Genomic DNA, 19125 nt, shown 5'->3' with positions numbered 1-19125 from the left:
ATCACAGGCTCCAAGTAAACTCACAGACTTGCAGGGCAATCCTTCTAATGTCAGAAAGGAAAAACTCAAACCATAGTGGTACACTAAGAGCCAAATCTTGAGATAATGTCACTGAATCGCCCTAGTTCTATCTAAGTAAGAACAGGATACATAGCCCAAGGTACACCTTTAGAAAATCTTCTCTAATAATTTGGTACAGCAGACAGACATGAAGATGTGTTTTTTAAAAGTGTATCAAACCATGGGTAATTCTAGTAACACCCCTGCCTTGGAAAGGTAGGAAAGATTTGCTTTTGCTTTATAAAAATAATAAAGATTAAAAGAATGTACAAGGAAACTTGATTACAAGAAATACAAATTAACCTAATATCGTTATGATTTTCAAAGAGTATGTTAGGAAGTAGGTGGCAAGTAAATGAAACATTTGCAAGTATAAGTATACCTTTTGTCAAGAGAAATAGCAATTTAACAATAGAACCTAGTCAGCTTATGTATTTACTAAGTAATGGAATTACTGACTATATACTATATTCTCCTATTTATTTCAATAAAATATCATGCTGCTTAAAGCCTAATGGTTGGAAGCTGAAATTCCAATTGCTAATTACTTCTGAAAAGAACAGATACCCTCATCGGAAATATCCAATAAATTGAAAAAGTCATTCAATTCAATGGAAAAAGGAATCTAAGTCTGCAGTACACAAATGCCCATGAATACCTATCTGAATTTGGCTTGTATGTGTTTTGTAATTAACATGGGGATAACCATCTGTTTCTGCATGTTTGATGAGCCAGGGTCTCATTTATATAGAAATACCAGTATTGACCAACCCTTCTGAAGCCTGCTTTGTAACTGTTGATTCTGCACTTGATCAAATTATTCTTGATCAAAAATGAAACATCCACCCCAGTACAAGGCAGAGTCAAATGAGTGTTGAAGATAAAAAGCCCAGATGAACCAATAAATCGTACTTCTCACATGGAGCAGCAAATAAGGCACAATACAACTTGATAGTTACAGAACTAGCATGAATGGGGTTTGATGGACAATAAAACATCTGGGACTTACCCACTGCTCATCAAAATGCTCCAGAGGTTTAAAATGGAACACTCTTCAGCTTTATGGTCAGCATCATCATTCCCTGGCACCAAGTAATTTCTTAAGTGCTACAAGCTTGCTGATTGTTACAAGCATTAGAGTAATCAGAGCAGCAATAAGCTGCTGCCTTATGTAGCTGCTTCAGAGTGGCAACAGCCCTCCAGGGTTTCAGACAGGACTCCTTCCCAGCACTACCAGGAGAGGAACTGGGAAGGGAATGTAGCATAGTGGTAGGGAATGTTTTATGTGACAAAGACCTCAGGTCCAATCCAGATTGAATCTCTCTCTAGGTAGGGCTGGGAAAGAACCCTGTCTAAAATTCTGGGGAGATGGGCCTGTCAGTATAGTCAGTATTGAGCTAGATGGACCAAAGCTTTGACATACCATAGAACAGCTTCCAATATTTGAACCTGGGACTTTTGCTCACAAAGTATGTGTCCTCTTACTCAGCAGCAGTCTTTTTCTTACATTGTATAATATACAATTTCATAAAAATACACTTCCCTTCTATCTTCAGATTCTTGTATTTAATTATACCCAATAAACCTTTGCCTTTTCTGTGCCAGCAACCTAGATCAAATTGGTTGGTACCTTGTAATAAATGACCTAATGCTTATTCCTCTGAGCACCTGCTTGCATAAGAAGGTTAATTTGCCTCTTTTCTGAATATAACACTCATTGCCAGTACATTATCTTCTCTCCACCAGAACAGCATTTTTTTTGCAAACCATGCCAATCTCAACCACCAGTTTAAACTGCTCAAGATAACACAAATTAATTTTGTGAAAACAAAAGAAATTGAGAATGCAGGGGCATGACAAAGATATGAAGAGAAAGTTTTCCAGTAAATGTATATTTGTCAAGAGGACAGTCCTGTCATGCCTGGAATAATAGTAAGCACCAGAAAAACACATACCAAGTAATTAATGCAGAAAATTACTTGTGGAGATAATATAAGACAGCCTATACTCTTTGTTTCATAACATCATCTATCCACTCATTAAAGTACACCATCCTTATCAAGAAAATGTCCAAATGAGTAGTTGCTGTAGAACTCCAGAAACTCTTTAATGAGATAGATGATTTGGCTCCATTTCAATCCAGTTTCACATCTAGACCTCTTTTAATACCACAAACCAAGTTGTTGTGCTTTGAGTTGGTTCTTTCTTGATGGTCAATTCCAGAATGTTCCATTGGAAAGAGTACAACTTGACTTCATGGCTCTCACATACTTCCATCTTGTCCCCTGAGCTATTTAACATGCATGCAATGCTAAAGGAGGTCTTCCAGAAATTAGGCATGCGTGTTCTATCAATACACTTTTGACACCCAACTCTCTCCCCCTCTGTCTCTTTCTTTCTCATTTCATTTAGGTTAAGGTAATATACATGCTAAACCAGAGCCTGGTTTAGCACTAATGGCCTGGATGAGAGCCAATAAACTGAAACTCAGTCCTGGAAGACCAAGGGGGCTCTGAGGCATGCAACATCTTCTACCAACCAGCCAATAATCACATGTTCTGGACAGAGACAGACCAATCTCTTATCCATACCCTGATGAAACCATTATTGCAATGTGTTTTATGAGGGTTAGCCTTTAAAGAGTCCTTAGAAATGTCAGTTACTTCAGCATATACTGTAGCTGCAAGGTTTCAAGGAAGGACCAGCCCTTGGAAACATCTTGATAGTTCTGAAGCAATTTTGCAGGCTACCACTCTGTTTTAGAGCACAGTACCAATACTTAACATTTTCAAGCCTTAGATAGCATAAGGCCTAGCTATCTTAAGGACTATATATACCCAATCCTCCAGTTACGAACATTCAAGTTTAAAACAACCCTCACTTACAAACGGCAACCCCAGAAGTCCCATCTCATCCTAGAGTGGTAAGCAGGTGCCCATGGGCACCAGGAGGTGAGGCGAGGGAGGGAGGGAAAGGGGAGGAGGAGGGAAAAAGCAGTGAGTGGGAAAGTTCAAACTATGAAAAACTAGCATATCCAAGCCAATGTATTTTGGATCATGTGGAGCTTAGTGTTGTCTTCTGTAACTATGTCCTGTATTTGGTTTGCAACCATGCCTCCAAAGAGTAAATCTGATGCAAGTGCGAGTGATGCATCTAGAAAAAGAAAACAACCATGACTGAAACTAAAGTTGTAATAATAAAGTGATCAGAGACAGGTGAGACGCCATCGGTCATTGGGAAAGCATTAAGCTTTAGACATTCAACAATTAGATTCTCTCTCTCTTCAGTACCTGTAATTACTTTATTATTACTGTATTATCATTATTATAATGCTGTATTGTGTTTAAGATGTTTTAGTGCATATGAAAGTGTTTTCTTATGTTTATTAAATGCTTTATATGCTTTTATATTCATGATCTGACTTGTATACAAATTTGCCTCAGGAACAGAACTTGTTCGTAGCCTAGAGACTGCGCTTACTGCCTGAGTATTGTGACCTTCACTGCAAATCCTCCTCCAAGTTCCCTAACCTTGTGAAAACAGGCCAGTGGTAACCAATAAGAGGAATTTTTAGGATATGATGTCCCCTTTTTGGAATGATCTCCTTAGACTCACCTGGTATCTCCCTTGATGTCATCTGGAAATAAGGTGAAAGTCTTCCCATTTCTCAGGTCTTTTAAAACATCAACTGAACTTGTTTTTGACCTGCTTGGAAATACTGCTTTATTATTTCTGCTATTTTTGCTACATTGTTTCATTATTTTTAATTCTTCTTCTATCTCCACCACAAGAGTTTGCTATAGGGCCAAGAATAAATGTCATAAATGAATGAATGAATGAATGAATGCAGAATCATGACCAGAACCAGAATGACTGTTCCTGAGATCTACAGCTTCAACAGGGGTTCTTGAGCCAAGTCAGCAAAAGCTTCAGGATGATGTCCAACTATAGTTATTTCCTTGTGTTTGCTTCCAGGTAAAGACATAATCCATATCGTTCTACCTCAGAGGCCAGGTTTTCAAACACTGCTAGTTCACTCAGTTTCTCGCTCTAGAATATGGAGGAAAGGCAAGTGCATTTGGCTCTTGGATCTCCCACACTCCCCAGAGAACATTACAGGCATCTTTCATTTTAGCTGCAGAAGGCCTTTTTGTTTGCAAGTGATTGACTTTAGAATTCTGTTGTAAGGAGATCATTTTTATTGAGGCAAGTCAGAATGAACAATCCATTCACTGACAAAATGGTATTCCAAGCAGCCAATAGAAAACCACACATCAACAACTTTAATTTAGAGCAGTCATGGCAGGCTTCCAACTGATAGCTCCATACTCCATACTAAAGAGGTTTATTTATTTATTGCAAATCACTACTACTGTTTTGCCTACTGAAATACATATTGTATTACAAATTAAAATGAATTTCAACATTTTTTGCTTATAATGTGTCATACCTTCATAAGCAGAGATACTAATAATATTTTAGGTTCAGTGTGCTTGCTGCCATTTAAGGTAATCAAACACTTAATTTTAACTTTTTAAAAATAACATTTTGATATTGAGTTAACAAACTGATTTTTCATCTAATTTCCAGCAATGCTGACTTTTTTTTATTGAATACAATCCAGCTCCACACAACTATGTAAGTACACAGTTCTGTAGAATCTCTCTCTCTCCCTCTCTCTCCCTCCCTCTCTCTCTCTCTCACACACACATATACTGAGAGAGACACCTGCCTTTTTAAAAGTCACATACAAATAGAAACTTCAGCAGGTATAGAAATTCCCTCTTCTTCACAAGTATAAAAGATTTAGGAGGTCTGTCATCTTTTGCATCTGACCATTTTAACAACTTGGTCTTCAATGAATTATTTTGTCTGATATCGCAGCAGAAGATACAGGGCATATACTCATGCCTGAATCAATATATTCAGGGAACCTGAAGCAATAATGACTCATCTCCTCTTATTAAGTTGTATATCTTATTGAAAAATGAAAAGCAAACAAATCACCAGATCCAGATGGTACCCATCTGAGGGATCTTAAAGAACTCAAATGTAAAGTGCTGTTTTTCATAAACAAACAAACCACTTGCCCCTAAGATTGGCATCTATACCAGGAATTTGTTAATATAATATGTATTCTTAAAAAGGGAGTTATATAGGGTAGGCCACTTAATGTCTATTTTGGGTAAGTTGGTGGAAAGCAATTTTAAAGGTAAAATTACCAAGTCATTATGAAAAAGAGATAGGATAGCTTCTGCAAAAGTACATTCTTTCTCACAAATCTTTCGGAATTTTCTGAATTATCAACAAACATATGGATAGCGGTAATGTAGCAAACATTGTTTACTGCGACTTTCAAAAAGTTTCTTATATAGTCTCTCTCCAAAGGCTCCCAAGCAAACTTAGCAGGCAATGAGAAGTTCTCCTATATATCAGTAACTGGTTAAAGGACAGAAACAGAATGGGAATAAATAGACAATTTTTGGAACATAAACAGTTGGGTCCCTCAAAAATCTGTTGAGACTAGAGCTTCTAAACTTACTCATAAATAATATGGAATTTGAAGTAAGCAGAGTCACTGCCAAATTTTTTAGGACAGAACACCAAAAATGATTACTGAAGAGCTCCAAAAAGATGTCTCCAAACCATAGGAAACATAATTAAAATGGAACTGTTGTTCAGTGTAATCAAGTACAGCAGTCTCCGAGTTCCAAACATCTGAGTTATGAACACTGCAAAGAGGAGGCACTGTGCCCCTAACACCTGCAAAAGTGGAGGGCCAACAATACATTATCTATTTTATATACAAATTCGACTTAAAGACGAATTTCCATTTGCTCAGGAACAGAACTTGTTCGTAATCTGGGGACTGCCTGTATAAAGTGATGCAAAAAATATCCTAACTGTATTTATACTGATGGGGTTTGAGCTAAGGGATAATTAACCAAGACTGGTGTTTTAGGATTGCAGTCAATAGCTAGATGAAAACAGTAATTGTGAAAAAAGCAAAGCCTGTGTTAGAAATCTTCAGGCAAAGAATCTAAAATTGCTACTATAATGATACGTTTATACAAATCTACAATGCGCCCACACTTGGGACTCTGTGCACAATTCTGATCATTGCAGCCCAAGCAGAATAGTGTAGAGCGAGATACTGTGGAAAAAGAGGCAATCAAACTGTTGGAACTGAAGTAATTCCTCCATGAGGAAAACTGGTAACACTTTTAAGATTTTAGCTTAGAAAAAAGCAATTATGGGGGATGTATTAGAGCAGTGGTTCCCAACCTTCTGCGACATGGGCACCACATTAACAGTACCCAATGCCTAAAGGGGGGGTCACATCTTAAATCAAAATGTAACAAAATTATTAACCTACTGATTAAGTTCAAAAGCAAACATTCAGAAGTCAATGAAGAAAGCTTAACTTGAACACAATCCATTTTGGAACAATATTTTACTGAAGAGTCCTTTTATCTCACTACATGTGCTTACCTAGTCATTGTGATTTTTGTGGGTGTTTTCTGTTAGCCAAGGCATTAATGTCCAAGTCAAGGTTTCTGGCAGACACCCTTAAAATGCCATGTAAATGTTCTTCCGTAAGTCTTGAGCAACACTTAGATTTCACAATTTTCAACTTGGAAAAAGTCCATTCACAGATGTATGTGGTGCCAAAGAGTGTGAACAGGAAAGAGTTGATAAATATATCAGGTAGCCCAGTGGTTTTCAACCTTTCCACAGCTGGGGTCCAGCAAAAACAGGAAAACCACCTTGGGGACCACAGAAGCAGAAACAAAAAGCACCATACACACAATACAGTATTCTGTGTATTAGTTTCCAAACACAATGCCAAAAAAGGAAAATTCTCCAAAGCAACCAGAAACTAAGCAACAAAAAATGTTAACAAAAGAATGAAATACCAAAATTGGTGCAGCATGGCTCCCAACCCTCACTGAGCCATCTCTCCCCTTCCTGCCTCCCCTTCAGTAGCACCAGTGCACCCCCCATGAATGTGTTGCCAACCCAGGAAGAGCTAATGGAGCACTGCCACCCCCATGCCAGTCCATGGTGACTGGGATGCAGCCCCTCCACAGAACAGCAGGAAATCTTCCGTGGACTGACACCAGCACAAGGACCGGTGGTTGAAAACCGATGAGACAGACCAGAACAGAAAGCTAACGAAGTATTTTCTTTGTAAATGTCTCTGAGACGATCACTTGCTTGCAAAATTATTAGTTTTATCTGAAAAGAGTTACTTGCATCTTCTGGGGCTACTTCAAATGGATACTGAAGCATTCTTATTTCCTTTCCATGCTTGTGGCAATCAGTGAATCTGTTCTGGAATTCCACCTGCATGTATCTTTCAACATTGAATTGTAAATTCCCATCCTTATTAAATTTTAGTTCACTGCAGCATGAAAAGTTTGAAAAGTTACTAACTTGCTTCACAAAATGTTTAGTTTTGCTTCAAAAGCTTACAATTCAGAATGCACGTCACACACAAAATTTCTTTTTTCCTGCAACCATAGATTCATATGTTCAGTTGCTCTGTGATATCAGTTAAGAAAGCCAAATCAAAAATCCACCCAGGGTCAGAAATAACTTCTTGACCTTTTCCTTTCTCCTTGAGGAAGACATCAACTTCATGATGAAGACTGAAAAAAATGTTTGATGGCTTTGCCTCTGCTGACTTCTGCATGGTACAATACATCTCCATATTCTGCTTCTATCTGAGAGAAAATTTTGAAACTGATGATGAATAAGGCCATAACACCTGATGCAATTAATGCTGGATACAGCAATACGCATCAGATTTTCCCACTGAAGAATCTTACTACACACATCTTGCTGATGGATGATGCAGAGAAATTGCATGGGAAGTGTACCTTTTCAATATTTCTTCACTAATTCTTGCAACTACACCAGTTTTACTTCGCTCCATATTTCTTGTATCATCAGCTGTGATGCTTTCCAATTCATCCCAACTCAGACCAGTATTTTCTACTGATTCACACACCTTAAAAATTATGTCTTCTGTAGTTGTAGTGCCTTTCAAACTCTGCAGTGCACACAATACTTCCATAATTCTGAAGTTGGAATCTATCCCCCTGATCAATATTAGTAGTTGAACAGTGTCTATAATGTCATTGCTCTCCTCTAACTCCAAAGAAAAAGAATCAAAACTTTTTGGCTTAATAATCAATGACATATGCAGCTCTTCTAGTTCTTCAACACGCACAGTGATTGTAGATGCAGATAAACTGACACAACTAATACAAGATACCTTATCACAGCATATTTCCTCCATTGCTTTAACCATGCATTTCTTAACAAATTTACCACTAGTGAATGTCCTACCACTTAGGGGCTGCAGGTTTGGGGACCCTTGTATTAGAGATATATAAAATTATGCATGATACCGAGAATGAGGATAGGAGAATTTTTCCTTCCTTCCTCATAATGCTAGAATCCAGGATATCTAATTTTGGACAGCCAAACAGCAGAACTTCTTCATGCTGCATGCAGTTCAAATTGTGGAATTCCCTACCACAGGATGTAATGCCGGAAGCCAACTTTAAAAGACAGCTTTAAATGGGGATTAGAAAAAATTCACAGAAGACTAACAATAGCTACTAGTCTTGATGGTTATGCATCTCCTTCAGTATCAGAGACACTATGTTTCTGAATTCTAGTTGCTAGGCAACATGAGCAAAAAGATGCTGTTGGCAAATGTCTTGCTTAGGAGCTTCCCATAGGCATCTTGTTGTCCACTGTGGGAAGAGAATGCTGGACTAGATAGATAAGCCTATGGTCTAAATCAGCAAGGCTTTCCTTATGCTCTAATCTAAGTTACAATATTACATTAACAATATGCACGCTTTCCATGAAGGATGACCAGTCTATAGAGTTAATGGTGGTGCTTTTACTGTGTTATTGTTGTGTCTTTTTAATAATTTCTACAAACTGCTTAGATTACAACTAGAAAGCAGTATATAAAATAATTTAATAAATTAATAACAAACATACATACCTGAATTTGCACTGAAGGATTTTAGACATAGGTTTAGGCGGTACCCACCAAGTGTACATGTAATATGTAAATAAGTATATGCTCTCAAGCGAGCATTTTCTGGACTTTCCTAATCAAGACTGATTCTGCTGGGTGGTAATATTTTATACTTTTATTAAGTATTGACAATATTTACAGTGCCCTGCTGAAGTATTCATCCCCTTTGACTTTTCCACATTTTGTTGTTACCACCTGAAATTGAAATGGATTTAATTGACATTATTACCACTCGAAGTACACAAGACACTCTACATTGTGAACGTGCAAAATGTTTTCATTGTGACAAAAAAATTACTGTCTCACTTTTGATTGGATAAGTATTCACAAAACTGAGTCAATTCTTAGTAGAAGCATGTTTGCTAGCAATTACTGCTGTGAGTCTTCTTTCATAAGTTTCAATCAGCTGTGTGTATCTGAATCCTGCAGTGTTTGTCCACTCCTTCTGACAAAACTGGTACAGCTCTGCCAGCTGGATGAAGCAACTTTCAAATTTTGCCACTGATTTGCAATCAGAATGAGGTCTGGACTGTGACAACCCTAAGACAATTAGGTTTCTAAACCTTTCCAGCATTACTTTGGTTGTGTGTTTAGGATCACTGCTGGAAGCCTACATACCAGTTCCAGGTCTCTTGCAGACTGAAACAAGTTTTCCCCTCAAAATGCCCTGTATCTGTCTCCACCCATCTTGCCCTCAATCCTGAAGAAAAGCAATACTGCAGCACAAAGCTGCTGCCACCACACTTCACTATGGGGATGATTTTCTCAGGGTAATGTGCACCATTGGCTTTGAGCCACATATAGAGCAAGAAGGTCAAAAAGGTCAATGTTGCTCTCCTTAGATCAGAGAACCTTTCTTTCATGTTTCCTGTGTTTCCCATGTGGCTTTTCACAAACTCCAAATTAGCATTGAAATGGATTTGATTCTGTAATGGCTTTCTTCTCACCACTCTTCCATAAAGCCCAGCTTTATGGAATATTTAACTGATTTTTGTACAGCCCAATAGTTGAAGCTCTGCTGGTAGTTGTACCATGGATGGCTTCTCCTCTCTCAGCTGCAGGTTCTCCAGTTCCTTCACAGTTACGGTGGACCTCTTGGTTGCATTGTCTTATCCAGTCCCTGCCCTTTTTACTAGGTCACTTAGCTTTGGTGAACAGTCTTCTCTAGACAGAGACATAGATGAGCCGTATTTCCATTTTGTAATAATGGATTCAATGGTACTGCTCAGGATGTTTATAGGTTGGTATTTTCAAAATAACCTAATCCTGATTGGCACTTATGCACAACTTTATCCCGGAGATGTTTTGATAGCTCCTCAGTATGTATGATACTGTCTGTAAGATATGCTCCCCAATAAACCCAGGGGCCTTCCAGAAAAAAGTGTATTTAAACTGAGATCATGTGGCATTGAAATTGCATGCAGGTGGACTTCACTGAATTATATACAGTAAATTATTTCTAGAGGTAGTGGGTTACACCAGAACTTACTTGGGCATGTCACAGCAAAGGGGGCATATACTTAAGCAGCCAACAAGTGCAAGTTTGTTTTCATTGACCTAATATTTGTGCTACAGCCTAGATATTTTGCACATTCACAGTTTGAGTATCTTGTCTACATCAACTGATAAAAAATGCCAATTAAATCTATTTCAATTCCAGGCTGCGACACAACAAAATGTGTGTGTGGGGGGGATACCTTTGCAAGGCATTCTATATTCTGCTTCGTCCTGTACTGTGCTGGCACAGTGTTTCCCTTGTTCCAGGAAGGGGTATTTGACGGAAAGTGAGGTTTTAGATATTGCTGATCCAATCCCTCTCCTGATCCAATCATGTCACAATTCCTTTTTGACCTCCTGGAGAAGCAAGAATAGTAGACCTTTGTACTTTTCTGCACTGTATGTTTCCAAGGGTAGGCATACTTCTCACCTGTCACAGTTTGCAAATATTTAGAAGAAATAGTGTTTGTAAACATGAAACCTGTGCTAACAACAACAAAAAAGGGGGGGTGGGGGGGAAGGCCAGTACTTAAAAGCATCAGAGACTCTCAAAAATGGGTTTTATTACAAGTGCAATAATTTGGAACCTGCATATATAGCATGACCCCTAGTCAAAATTCATAAATGAACTATGAAAACACATCCTGCAGAAGCTATATTTCCTTCCCTTCACTAATACTCCACAAATATTTCCACCTGCTGTTCTCTTACAATGTGTTTCTGAAACCATTTAAGCTTTCAGGAATATTCAAGAGCAAAGAAACTTGCCCAAACATGCCTATCACAGTGAATAGATAGTTACAAGAATAAAACTGCAAGACAAAATGCAGACAATTGTCAGATTTTAATCTACAGAAACAGGATATATTATTTATAATATATATATTATATATATAGAGAGAGGGAGAGGGAGAGGGAGAGTGTGAAAGCGAGCGTGCATGGGTGAGCTCATGCACAAGTGAGCACACATGCATTAGCAGTTTTACTAATGAGGAGTAAACAATTTGAAAGAACTATTGCAGGACTGAAGGACACATTGAGGGGGGAATCCTATGGCCTTGAGATACTGTCTAGATCAGGGGTTGGCAACCTGCGGCTCCAGAGCCACACGTGGCTCTGGAATCCCTCTGCTGCGGCTCCATCGCCCAAAATATGCGACACAGCTGCCCATCTGCGACCGAGGCTCCGAGTTACAAAATACCAATAGGTGATGATGAGGCATCCACTCAGGAACGCAGCGCTAGGTCAAGTAAATTGCGACATTGCAGGGAAAGAGTGGCACAAGCTTCCTGCAGGCTCTCGCGTTACACAAACTGCTGCTGAAAAGATTCTCTTTGTCCAAATGTAATCTCCTTCCTCTGAATGATAAAAGTTGCGCTTGGGATCTGTCACAATTCATAGCACTTGACTGTTTATCTGCAAATCAGTCACTAAACACACCTATATCTGCGACTTCCCCTTGTAGGCCAACCATGGATAAATCGAAGAAAGTTTCTGAAGAAAACGTTTAATGATATGTGGGTAGATTCATTTGCTTTTACTGCTGATGAACTTATGGGGTTTGCTGTTTAATGCATGCAGCCCTTTAGCACTGACTTTGACTCTCCAGGAAGCTGTTCTCCTATTCAAAATATATGAAAGGAGTCCTACTAGTTAATAATGTAAGATTAAAAATAACAGTTTTTAGTGACTGAACAAGAGCTGCAGCTAAATCATAATGAAGATATACATAGCACTAAGGTAAAAAACAATATATGCAGTGTTATCTTCATTTTAGATGTCAAAGGATTTTGCGGCTCCCAGTGTTTTCTTTTGTGTGGGAAACAGGTCCAAATGGCTCTTTGAGTGTTAAAGGTTGCCGACCCCTGGCCTAGATGGTCACATGAAAATTTGGAGCTCCAACTCTGACATCAATTTGTTCCATGCCAGCAAGAAAGACACAAGTGCAACTTTGCACCCAGCAATAGAGGGAGCAGGGAGGGAAGGAGTAATGCTCCATCAGGATATAGGGAATCCAGAGCCACCTACTGATCTTAATTTTGGACTGCGCAGAAATGGACAGACTATCTCTGAAGAAGAAAGAAGATACATATTTCTACCAAACTTGAAACTCTTTTTATTATTGGCTAGAGAAACGGGACTTTGCGTAGATTTGAATATGACTATGGAATGTTAAAAAAAAAAAAAATGAGTAGGGGGCTGACCCAGTACGTCTGATGTATTTGATGATTGATGTTTTTAGAGTTAATTTTAAAAAAAATTATTTTTTTAAAAAAGGATATAGGGAATCCTGGCAGTGTTACAACTCCTCTTCCTTGCAAGAGAAAAACGCTTAGCATAAATTGATCATCTAAGTGCTTTGGAGAGAAAGGGAAGTGAAGAGATAGTCTTCATCTCCATATTCCTCCTGTTCTCCAGTGGATGCCCATAACTGTCTAAGTTTGTAGGGTTACATGCAGCCACACTGGATGGCACCCTAAAGTTCATTTACTGTACAATTTAATACAAGTCTCCTCAGAAATAAGTACCTTTGTATTCAATGGGGGTTTATTCCCAGCTAAGTGAGTATAAGACTGGCTGAGGCATGCTAGGAATTGTAGGACATTCCTTTCTCTAAACATGCATAGGACTGTACATTGTTTATGTAAAGGATCCTATACTGACTGTGGTGCCCATAAACTACTCAGGAAGGTTTCTTACAAGCAGGTCCTTTGGAAAGATACCAGCACATACAGAGTTAACAATGAACCAGGGCTCACAAGGGCTCATCCTTAAAATGCATTTTCAATGCAGGGACATCCCTAGACTGGAGTCTGGAAAAGAGTGGTGATGAAGAGTACACTAATTACCACTAAGAAGCCATAATTAGCCCACAAACTTCTGATTACTTGGAGTTTCCCTAATAGGAAACATTATTTTCTCCCTCACTAGGCAGGGTGGCATGTTCTGCACATTGAAACATTCAACTATTTTACACAAGCATCCCTGATCTAGTGCCCCTTACATGCTTACCTACAAGAACAGCTTTGTTACAGACGTCCTGCTCCATTTATTTCAGTGCAGGTGGTACTTTGAGCACCATTGTTCCTGTTATCATTAAAAAAGGATGCAATACTGGAACTTTAAGAACCTTACAAACCTTTAAGCCTGCTTTTCAGCAAGCTGTTTCACTAAGGTGGTCCAGAGAATAAACTCTATGGCTGAATCAAGGCATCCTGGAACAAACATTACAAAGCCCTCTCTGACTATTCAGCAGCATATAAATTCAATAAACCAACCAACCAACCAACCCAACCCAGCCCAACTCAACCCTACCCATTGACTGTCCAGGAAACTAACATCTAGGTTTGTGGAAATAATTTTCTGTCATTGTACTTCCTGAAATTTTTAAGGTGTAATCCAACTTTAAGATCTTTTGCAAGTGTGAAGCTACCAAAATACTTTCTAATCTTAAGGTAATGCATATGTGACACCAATAATAATTTAAAAATTCATCCATGTCCTCTCTTCTTTTATACCCCTGTACAAAAAGAAACTACATTTGCAAATAAGGCTGTGTGGTTTGATACATTAAAAATATTTAACAAATGCAATCTGTCCATCTCTTTTAAACATACGCTGGAGACTTAGGGGGCAATCCTATGCACACAAACCTGGCAGTAATTTCTATTAGCCACACAGAGACTCACATCTAAGTAAACATACATAGGATTTCTCTGTTAACTTAATTCATATAATTGTCTATTTCCTTGGATGCCTTCCTAGAGGAACAATATAAATACATTAATCAAGTCTGCATTCAAACTAACCATTGGAAAGGCATCATTAGTTCAAGTAACATAAAAATTACAGAACTACTGAATCCCACCTCTAGTTCACTAGAAACATCTCTTAATACTCTTGAAAGAGCTTCACTAGCTACTGATCTCATGCCCCCCTTTTATTCTTCTTCAGAGGATGACCTGGGACACCCTGATCCAAGGATTGTGGAGGAGCTGCCTTTGCCCCACCACCATGAAGTGGATTGAGAAGATCCTGAGCTATTGCACTAAAAAGTTGTTAACCCCAACCCTCATGACATAATTAATCCTTTCTCAGACTCACCCAACCCAGGCAACACAGATGTCTAAAGATCAAGGCTCAGCCAGTTGTCAGGCATAGAACTGCCTACCAGAGGAATACAAATTCCTTGGTAGTAAGGATATACTTGTAACCAAGACCCTGCTGAAGAGAAGACTTTTCCTCAGGTGGTACTAGCAGCCTGCAGTTGTGCTCTGGGTGAGATTCTGAAGGCTCAGGCTTAAAAGCCTTCAGCTCCAGAAAATGGCTGCTGGAACACCAACCAGGTGTGCACAACATGCTAAGCCATGGTGGCTTTGACTTGGGTGTTGCATGATGCTCAGTTTGCTTACAAGACATGGTTTGTTGTAGGATCTGCCTGAACTTGGGAGGACACAAGTGATGGTAAAGCAAAATGTCTAGATGCCTGCTTGGCTAGGGCAGCAAAAAAGCTGGCTGCTCTGTCCAAGTGGTTACCTGATGACTACTACTGCCAGCTGCCACAGAAGTGCCATAAAGGCACAGGGCAGGGCAGGGGAGCTAGCAAAGGCTTCCCCCATTCCTGTTTTGATCATAAGCTCTGTGGGCTTGCTGTATCCTTTTTTTTTGTTTAAGACTTGCAAAAGTAGGGTGTCAAGCATTCCTTCACAATCCCAGCTTCTTGGAAGGGCTGCCTTTGGTCACTGCGGGTCCTCATAGGGGCACCTCATGGATGCACCTACTGGGATCACAAAGGAGGGCTTGACAGCCTGTTTTCATGATTTTTTTAAATTAAGCTGTGGTGAGCCAAAAATGGCTCAAGATGGTGATGGTAAGGAACCCTAATGCTTCTGCAGTTTCCCCTGGGATACCCACAGCAGTGCTGAGGGGGAAGGGTGCTCCAGAGCCATTATGTAGCTGATCATCTATTGAGCACACTGTGGCTTCTGGAGCAAAGAAACCACACTGTGAGAATTATTAAGCTGAAGGTTTGAAGTGTTGTGTGAACCCAGCTGCCTGAGTACCTGCTTCCTGATTCATGTGTCCTTATTAGCTGAAGCTCTTCTCTGGATCTCCCTGTCTCACTTTTCTGACTACTGACCTTGCTTTGCAATCAACCCTGACTGGATCCCATGAGTTCTGTTTCTTTACACTATACATAGGAAAACTGATTTGCCACAATAACTAGGTTAACTTAGCAACTTTATTATTACATTAACAGTGAACGTCAATATGAACATAGTATCTGTATCAACTCAATCAATGCGTTTTCTGGATAGGTTAAGTTAAAGGTTTTTCTGTGGAAATGAAACACCAACCTCACCACTTTTCAAATGTGAATATGTATGCTCTACTAGCTGATCCTAGTTCTTTTCTTTTCACTTGTTAAAAAAGTTGCTTTGGTCTGCCAAATAACTAGCAAGCGCCACTTTGACCAGTGAGAAATATTTCATTTTTGTTTGCTATTTTGTTTTTGTCAGATGAAGTTAGGCCAAGATGAAGCAGAAAGGAGCAACACTGGAAAGAACGTGAAAACAAAGTTGTCCAGTGTGCTGCTTCCAGTGTTCCAATATTTACAAAGTGGATAAAATTCATTGATCTTTAAAAATACTTTTAAATAGTAAATGTTTACCAAATTATTAACTCATTTCTTTAAAGCTGCAATTAAGTATGCTAAAAGCTACTCTTACAGCTTAATAAAAATGAATTAATGCCTAAGCCTCACTCGTATATATTGGCATGTAGGAAATTCAATCAAACATAAGTGTTCATTTCAGCTTTTTATCTCCTGAAGATAGCTGTGTCTGGCCTAACTAAAGCTACTTGAAAGGTCTGGGCTTTTGATTTCTGTGGTCTAACTAATCACATATGCAGAGACACAAACTGGACAGGAGTAGTATTTCACGCTTAGATAGTAGTGGGCAAAGACAAGACACCAAACCAGTCTGCATATCTTGAGAGTAGTTCCTGGTTCTTGAACCCTGGGTTCTTTAAGCCAGCTATTGTCAGAGATAAGCAAAAGCCAAGACATTTGCAATTTCAATTAACAGCCTAGGTGTTTCTGGGTTGTTCTTGTGTCATCTTAATCTAAAAACTGATTTATTTATCGGTTGAACCCTTTAGAGTTAACCCAAAAACAAGCCAAGGGTGATTGTTAGAGTTCTAAGTTTGCAAGTCATATCAAAGAACCCAGGAATCCTCTACGCTTAGGTTGTTGATGAAAACTTATTCAAAACTGAAGTGGTAAGAACAGCAGAGTCAATGCACTTGTTCCTTTGCCTGCAGTCACAACAAACCAGTTTAAGCAATGCATGGGAGGTTATCACATGTGAACAGAGATACTATGGGTTCTCTTTCTGTGTTGTCCTGTGGTTAGCAAACCATGATCAGTTTGCACAACACCACAACCCAGAATTCAACAACTCATCAGTTAAAGAAACCATGGTTTAGCATTGTATGTATACCGAAACACTATCACAAAAAGAAAATGGTTTGAAAATCTCCAACTTGGATGTAAGCCCAAATAAAGTGTGCCATGCTCTCATCTTAATTCTTTTATTCTCAAAAAATACACCCTCTCAAATATAGGAAAAATGTAAAATCCAGCACCATTTATTTTTTAATGTCCTTGAGATTCAATACATCTTTAGAAAGGGCTGCTAGGCCTACAATTATAAAATTACAAAAAAATGCCCTTGAATCTATTTCCAGCTTCAATTAATGCTTTGAAAAACTACAGCTGAAATTTTGTACACTGATTTCAAGTATATATAACCAGAAACCCAAGAACAGAGATGTAAACAATTTTGTATTAACATAAAGTTCTTAACCTGGGACTGCCCCAGAACAACCTCATTGATTTAATTAGATACACTAAAATTATCCTACAAGTGCTTGTTTGAAAGTAATCCTGTTGAAATCAATACAACTTTCACATAATGCCCTAAAACAGCAATTCATATTGATAAACAGGTTTCCCCATGTTAATCAGCTTGACTGTGTTTATAACAGGCTGATGCATCAGGACAAGCCACACTATAACCAGCAGTGGAGTGAGGTGTGTATAACTGTATGCATCATTTCTTTCACGTCTTAATTAAACAGTCTGTTATGAGCAGCCATGAGTGCTATGTTCCTAGGACCCTGGATTGAATGGAATATGTTTAAGGTTAAGAGAAAGATGTAATTCCAATAAAACAGTGCTGTGTTCTTTTTGTGGAGTTCCGCTCATTGGACACTCCTGTCAACAGAGCAGGAGGCATATTTTACAATCTGCCATTTTCCCTGGTTCCCAGATAACCCCCAAAATCTGCTCTAAAGAGTTTAAAGACCCATTAGCATTGGCAAAGAACGGTATATAGAGAGCCAGGGAAGGGGAATTGATTAAAATAATCTCCCCCATTCCTTCTTCCAGCTGAAACATCTGCTAGATCAGAATTCTTTCCTCTTCTGTTCACAGACTGTTAGGATCCAAGCCATTATTTTGAGCCTAGTTCTAATTCCTCTGAAAGTGTTAAACACATACTCCTATTATTAATTTTATCTTTATATTGCCCAGTAGCTGAATCTCTCTGGGCACTGTATATAAATACCTGTTAAAATCATTGACATCTTAAAGCCAATTTTTAACAACTAAAAACAATAAAACAGATTCACGCAGCTGGGTTTCCTAAAACAGGTGACAATACTTGCCTGTCCCAGTGCTATTTCAAGCTGTTGGCATAGGGGGCAGTGTCAAAAGGATATTAAAGTTTGCACCATGTGAGGCTCAGTGGGTGGTCATTCTCATACTTTGAGGCTAGCAAAGAGAAGATCCTCCTCGTTGCCACCAGCCAATCTTTCCTTGGAGGTAAGAAGTCAGTGAAAGGCCCTGAATGTTGATCATAGCATTTGAATAGATTGTGGTTAGAAGAGGCATTTCATCAAATATCACGTAGGGCTTTGTAGATTAAAATCAGCACCTTGAATCAGGTTTGGAAATGTACAGGCAATCAGTTCACTGGTGCAGGCCAGAACCGGTGTTAGGTACTCAGACTTTCTTATTCCAGTTATCAGTCTTGCAGTGACATTTTGCCCAAGCTACAGTTTCTGAACAGTCTTCAAGGGTGGTCCCACATAGTCATTGCAGTAGTTGAGTTTAAGAAATTACCAGAGTCCAAATAGGGTTCCTTGAGGAACGGCATGCCCGCTGCCTCATTAAGGAGGCACGGACCTCTCCCTCTCATAAAAAGGAATCGATCACTTCTTTGGCCCAGCCAGTTGTTCTCTCATTGTTAGCTTCTGTAAGCCAAGAGAAGCAAGGATTCAATATCAATGTGTTTACATGAAACTCCCCAAGCACCTTTTCCACATCCTTGAGCTGAACCAACTGAAATGCATACTCCTGATGCAACTGCTATGAAATTGGCATTTAAGGCCTGGAGGATTTAAGATATTTATTCTGGAAGTGCCCAGCAAGTATATAT

General features: G+C 39.0%; 1 protein-coding gene across 5 annotated transcripts in view; it reads right to left on the bottom strand.

Moving 5' to 3' along the window:
- The window catches only part of UNK (unk zinc finger), a 49205-nt gene extending 42644 nt beyond the window's left edge, over positions 1–6561 (bottom strand). For all 5 annotated transcript variants that reach the window (XM_044454018.1, XM_044454020.1, XM_044454019.1 and 2 more), the window contains exon 1: positions 6553–6561. In XM_044454018.1, coding sequence (XP_044309953.1) covers positions 6553–6560 — 8 coding nt within the window. In that variant the 5' untranslated portion in view covers position 6561. The remainder of the gene's footprint in view (positions 1–6552) is intronic.
- Between the last annotated feature and the right edge of the window lie 12564 nt (positions 6562–19125).

Source organism: Varanus komodoensis, unplaced genomic scaffold (assembly GCF_004798865.1).
Source record: "Varanus komodoensis strain SLA01 unplaced genomic scaffold, ASM479886v1 scaffold7_1, whole genome shotgun sequence".
NCBI classification, from domain to species: Eukaryota; Metazoa; Chordata; class Lepidosauria; order Squamata; family Varanidae; genus Varanus; species Varanus komodoensis.
The sequence above is the reverse complement of the archived record's forward strand: the minus strand, read 5'-3'. Positions and strand labels throughout refer to the sequence as shown.